This window comes from Brienomyrus brachyistius, chromosome 6, assembly GCF_023856365.1.
Source record: "Brienomyrus brachyistius isolate T26 chromosome 6, BBRACH_0.4, whole genome shotgun sequence".
Lineage (NCBI taxonomy): Eukaryota > Metazoa > Chordata > Actinopteri > Osteoglossiformes > Mormyridae > Brienomyrus > Brienomyrus brachyistius.
This window is the reverse complement of record NC_064538.1, coordinates 20,034,547-20,041,128: the sequence shown is the minus strand read 5'-3', so window position 1 is coordinate 20,041,128 and position 6,582 is coordinate 20,034,547. Positions and strand designations below refer to the sequence as shown.

The following is a 6,582-nucleotide window of genomic DNA, read 5'->3' as shown; positions in this document are numbered from 1 at the left end:
TGATGGAGCAGTTTTGCAGTCTGAGACGCAGTGAAGGCTGACACAGCCGTGTTTGTTAGTGTTTTTAATTCATTAGCTTGAATGAATAAAAGCAAATGTAAATGATATTACATTAAACCTTATGTTAAATAATTTTGTCAAATATGAATAGAGAACATTGATACTAATGAAGAGCAAATTTATATCACTTTCCCCTTTGACACTAAATCTGTATAGATAAATACAACATTACATAAATTATATAAACACTTTAAATATAATAGAAACTATGGAAATAACCATACCGGTTACTACACTTTGTGGTAGAGCCATTATTTTCATTCACTTAAATAATTGTCTAGAGGGTATAACTACTTAGATATATAAGAAAACACAAGGGAAATGGAAGAATTAGAATACAAAGTGAAAACCTTGACCTACTGTGCAAAGAAAATGAAGTTTTATTTCTGGGTAACAAATAGCTGACATCTCGTATGTCCTGTTGTTACCCTGTGCCAAGTTGTTCCAACTATTTGACTTGGAAGGATATCCGGTCTGTCACAGAGATGTTACAGAAGAGGAAACCTGCAACGTATTCCCATAAATCTCCTCCTGCAAATTCACAGAAAGTCATCTTTTGTATAGTACGACTCATCTACCAGACGTAACACCGGATAATATAAGCAATGCACAGTTAGACTGAAAAGACATGTTTCGATATTTTGGACTATAAGGTCTCTGACTCTCGCCTAGAGGTTGTTTTGGGGGGTGGTTCCACTTCTCCACACTCTGTCTGTTGCCCAAACTGTACGGAAGACAAACTGCATGCTGACTAGATAAGAAAGAAATGTTCTTCATCATTCTGGGTTTGATGGTGACCCATTCTGCTCAGCTCCAGGAGGTAAGTGGAAAGAAAATTCTGTGATTTGAGACAAATACCGAATCATGCATTTTTGATAGTATAATGTTGTAATCACTTCAAATCCTTCTTCATGAAGAGAATCAAGAGAATCAGCTGGTTCCTTAATTCACATCAACGCAGGAGGTAACGTTCACAGTGGCAATATGCAACTGAAGTATGAGAATATGAGATAAAATGTAAATTCTGTGTAGAATGGGGTACAGTGCCCTGCAACCCTGTGCATGACGGATGGATGGATGGGTGGATGGATGGATAGATAATCTTTTTAAAGATTACCATTTAAATGGTGTGCTTCACAGCTGTATTAATATTAAAAATATTGACTTCTGATTGTGTCTGATTTTCTCTCCCTTTTAATTATGGTTTGATTAAAGGATCGAAAATCGCCGCGTTTTGCAGAAAAACAAAGGAAATATTGTTTCTTCCATTTTTCTTTTGGTCATTTTGTCTTAAGACAACTTAGTGTACAATACGGAATGAGCATCAAATCATGCTATTTCATTACATAAATCCTTATTGTAATATTGTAAAGTATATATTCTTAATATTTTCTATTATTTTATATCATAATTACTCATCAGGGATTAACAAAGTCTATCTATCTATCTATCTATCTATCTATCTATCTATCTATCTATCTATCTATCTATCTATTCAAAAACTAATAATATAAAAACAGGACATAAAAGCTGCAGTGTGTCACTTGCAATAACAATCTTTCAGTGCTAAGAAGTGTAGCGAAACCAGTTCTACCCACAATGGACGTGAAAGTCAATGTCGTAACCCAACACTTCTCTCTCACTCTTTCTTCCAGACGGTTGCCAACCGCTGTGATGAGCTGAGCACTGAGCATTTTTATACACAGTGCACTTCATGTGCTGCATCTCCCAGCATGCTTTGCCCTAGTGGCTCCAGAAAGATCACCATGGACATGGGAATCAAAGATTGCAGGTACATCGTAAGAAATATCCACCTCGGGAAGGCTATGTCTGTCTGACTGAGCCCTGATGTAATAGTAATATTTACTGACATTAATTGGGCTTTTGGTAGAACTATTTCTTTTTTCACAGTGTAGCATTTTCCGTGACAGAATTATTTGCCACAAGATATTAACTTGATGACCAAGCATCACTGTGCGTGCCATGTGTGTGATTTGGGTGTCATGCGGCTCTGTGGGTTATGAATCTGGATGTGTGATCGGAAGATGGTTGGTTCAGATCCTATGGCTTGCAGAGTGATGTCACTGCTAGGGCCTTGAGCAAGGCCCTTAACCTCAGTCACTCAAAGGAAACTTTCTGATCCTGTTCTCTGATCATCACTTTTTCACAAATGCAGTATGTTTCAGTGTAAAGACATAGATTAATAGTTTATGTCCAGTTTTTACTTTGCTACTAACCTGCCCTTTTCCGTTTGGGGTCTTTTCAGTTATGGTGTTCAAATTGGCAATCGGATGGTTTTCCTGTCTGGTTGCCGACACTCCTGCGAGAGCAAGGTCACGGACCGCAGATGCTGTTCCAACTTTTGGGGTCCTCTCTGTCTTCGTGAGCGCCGCTACGTTTCTCTGATTTGATCATCCTCATTTGAACTGTAACTTTATCAGCCAGGGCTAATGTGCATCCTGTTTTTTTTTTCCCCAGCATGTCCTAGCATTTCCGGTAGGATGTGTAACTGGTTTGGCTCATGCATGGATGGGATCACAGGAAATGGAACCTGCGTTTGTAATGTAAGTGATCTTTACTCAAAAGGATAGATAGTACATTGCTATACTGCCGTATAAAACACCTTATAAAATAAAAAACTGCATATTTTACAAAACCCATACTCTGATTTATCCATCCATCCATCCATTTTCCAAACCGCTTATCCTACTGGGTTGCGGGGGTCCAGAGCCTATCCTGGAAGCAATGGGCACGAGGCAGGGAACAACCCAGGATGGGGGGGCAGCCCATCGCAGTACTCTGATTTATCTCATGACAAAATATCTAAGCTACTTCATAAATATATATTTAATAATTACTAAATATACGGGTGGACAGCCAAAAAATTTGAGGCCTCTTTTCTCAGTGTGACTATCACTGTGGCTACTGTGTTTTGCCTTTGCATGGTAGTATATTAGGGTAAATTTTGGTGGATCACAACAAAAGAGCCCGGATAATTTAGGTGATGGGAAATGAGGTGATTGAAATATTGTTCACCATAATCCAGAGTGCTGTGTAAAGCAAAGTTGTCTTAGTTTTCATTTACTTTAATGGTTATGACCTTTCAGGAAGGAGTAACTGGCTTCGCATGCGAACACTGTAAGAAGAAAGATGTCTATGGTTCCCAGTGTGCCTCTGGTAAATTTGCATTTGCATTTCACATTTGTGTGGCAGACACTCTTCTGCAAAGCGACATACAAGCAAGGCAGATAGTACATCAACTTTGAATTGCATGCATACTGTCATACAATAACCCAGGGCTGTTATTAATTACTAGTAATATTTTTTGTGATTGTGTTGTTTTGTTTCCATCTACTTCCACTGTAGAGTGCACCTGTTCCAATAAAGGGCAATGCAACTCCGGTCCCAATGGAGATGGACAGTGTTACTGCCAGCCTCCATACACTGGACCTAAATGTCAGGAAGGTGAATGCTTCCCCCATTAGCCACTGTGTGTTTTGATGGTGTACATGCCAATGAGAATGAACAGGATAACATGTCCTGGTTGAAATAAGCTGTTTTTTTTATGGGAGATATATAGCAGTCAGCTGTGATAACAAACAAGGAGTGCAATAAAGAAACACAGCACACATATGAAGAGCATCCAGATATAGGCTCTACATTAGGGCTCCTCATTCCTGTTCCTGGAGGTTAACCCCCCCCCACAGAGCTTAGGTGCAGCCCTAATTTAACACACAGGATACAGATAATCAGGTACTTCAGCGGCATCTCAGTATTAGAACCAGCTATGTTTACAAGTAAGGCTGCACCTGAGCTCGGCAGGGTGGTAGGTCCCCCGGAGCAGGAATGAGCAGCCCTGCTTTATTAGCATATAAGTATTCAGCTACCTGTGATTTGTGTATATCCAAATGATTTAACAGATCTAGCAATGTTTAAATGAACGTTAAAAGAACACCATTAAATAGAGATTAAACTTATACAATTTTTATATAAAAATTTATGCGTGCATCAAAATTTAATGGATCATTTACGGCAACACAAAGACTCAGCGATAAGAATATATCACATTTGTTCAGAAAGGCGCCCAGACACAGAGCTTTCTGGCTGCCAGGCCAGACACACTTCCTGGCTGCACTTTAGACTCCTGCAAGCATGCATTGTGGTAGTTATAATGACAGTAGAATGGCAATTCCTGCTAACTTCCTTCTGCCCATGTTTATGCTCAGTGTCACATGACACATTACAACTCACTGAGATTCCTCGTATAGGAATTGCTGTTGGATTCCTATCAATTTTGTCAGAGGATTCCCTCCCCCCCCCCTTTTTGTCTACTATCTAGTGAGCCAATCCTGCACAAACTGTACAGCTTACTCTTACTGCAAAGGCAATGGTGCAAGTGCAACGTGCGAATGCCTCCCTGGGTTTAAGAGGACTGGCACCACCTGTTCAGGTAACAGTGACTCTTTATGCTCAACTGATTGGTTGAAACAAAACCCTGGTCTGGATTTGTACTTTCTGGACCTGAGCTTTCCACCTCTGTTTGTAATGGATGACTTTTTTGAGTAACTTCCTCGACGCTGCTGGTTGGATTCGCATTACAATTGCCATCATGTATGATCTAAGGAATTTAGAATGTGCTGTGATTGCTGGTGCAAGGTGCGATGGATCCAGTACCTCAGGAATAGCCACGTTCCTGGCATTTTCACACACTACAGTGTCTAGAGTTTACATGGTGTGATGAAGAACAAAATTCCAGTCAGAGGCAATTCTGTTGGGGGGAAAAAAAACTTGTTAATGAGAGGAGAATGGCCAGACCCGTTAAAGCTAACAGAAAGATCACAAGTGATAAAATAACAGCTCAGTACAGAAGTGGTGTGCAGGAAATATTCTCTGAATATACAACTTTTCTACTCTTGAATTAGTTCTGGTGGTAAAAATGGGTCATATCCAGTGTTAATGTGGCTGTATATTTCACACGATGTACTGACAAATCGATCAGCTCAGTGAGAACCATCTTTGGCGTACTTTATAATATGGAGAGGCATATCATTGCAGCCAGGAGCCGAGTGTGAAGTAGGAGGGGCAATGTCGAGTAGGAGGGGCAATGTCAAGTAGGAGGGGCAATGTCAAGTAGGAGGGGCAATGTGGGAGTGGTTTATAACTGTTATTAACTGATACCCTAACCCTAACCATACACCCCTTCTACCCCTCATGATAAACCCCTCCTACTCGACATTGGCCCCCCTCACTTGACACTCGGCTCCTGGTTGCAGTAATATATACTTGAAAATATGCTGCTACCTTCTTCATTCTATGTCACCAAAAAATCCTAGACGACAGAATGTTTCCGATGCAGCAAATTCACATAGGAAGCGCAAATAAATGCATTGTAGCCCATGCATGAGTTATTTTAATAAAGGAAATGACAGCATTTTGAAATTGAAAATGCTGTCTTTATTAACAGCCAGTATTAATTTAATACTAGCAGCAGGACAGACACGGAAGACAATTTAAACAACATCCATGGTTAAACACTGACGAAACGCTCATTCTATGGCAAGTATTAAACAGTTACAACATGTATTATCAACATAAATACACGAAAACACATATTAATTTACACAATTTAAAGATACATGCGGTGCAATGAAAAACACAAACATAATTAGTCCTGTTGACCAACCCCACAACGTCACATCAGAACAATAGCAAATGTTTGCCTTAGGGAAACTGCACGGACGATGCACTGAAGCAGTGATCACCGCAGTGTTTTTGCCATGGATGATGCACTAAAGCAGTGATCACCGCAGTGTTTTTGCCATGGACGATGCACTGAAACAGTGATCACCGCAGTGTTTTTGCGTCATACGATGCTGCGTTGACAAAATGACATTGATTTCGTGAGATGTATACGGCCTGCTTTAGCTAGGTGTACCTAAGAAATTGGCCACCGAGAGTATATATCAAACGTGCATTTCTAAATAACTCGTATAATTGTTTTTACCAGGGGATGTGTGCTCTACTGATGTGTGTCACCCTAATGCTGAGTGTACAAACCTGGAAGGGAAGAATTACCAGTGTACATGTAAAGATGGTTACCAAGGAGATGGAAAGCTTTGTACCCCTATCAATCCATGTGACATGAACAATGGAGGCTGCCCTACCAATTCCACCAACTGTGTCTATGTCAGCCCTGCAAAGGTAAGACACACTCAGAACAAATGCATACAATTCACCCTCTAATAACAATAGGCATTGACTTTGAAGGCTGAGCCAGTAAAGACTGATGTATATCACTGTTACATGGGCAGTATTTGGGGGGGCACCTCCCCGTAACACATAAACTACACATAAAGATAGTGGGATGTGGGTTTTTTGCCCCTTCCCCCCAAATGCAAACTTCAGACTCTGCCTATGCAGTGATGAGTAATAACAGCTTTACAAAGGACATTGTCCAGAGTTTCCATCCATCCATCCATTTTCCAAACCGCTTATCCTACTGGGTCACGGGGGTCCGGAGCC

The 6,582-nt window shown here is 40.5% G+C and overlaps 1 protein-coding gene across 1 annotated transcript in view; it reads left to right on the top strand.

The window, feature by feature from the left end:
- Positions 1–543: 543 nt before the first annotated feature.
- The window catches only part of LOC125744827 (stabilin-1-like), a 52,467-nt gene continuing 46,428 nt past the window's right edge, over positions 544–6,582 (top strand). Inside the window, exons 1-8 of the mRNA XM_049017093.1 lie at positions 544–880; positions 1,716–1,852; positions 2,327–2,442; positions 2,539–2,624; positions 3,168–3,237; positions 3,427–3,525; positions 4,400–4,510; positions 6,068–6,261. Of these exons, the coding sequence (XP_048873050.1) occupies positions 827–880; positions 1,716–1,852; positions 2,327–2,442; positions 2,539–2,624; positions 3,168–3,237; positions 3,427–3,525; positions 4,400–4,510; positions 6,068–6,261 (867 nt within the window). The 5' untranslated portion in view covers positions 544–826. The remainder of the gene's footprint in view (positions 881–1,715; positions 1,853–2,326; positions 2,443–2,538; positions 2,625–3,167; positions 3,238–3,426; positions 3,526–4,399; positions 4,511–6,067; positions 6,262–6,582) is intronic.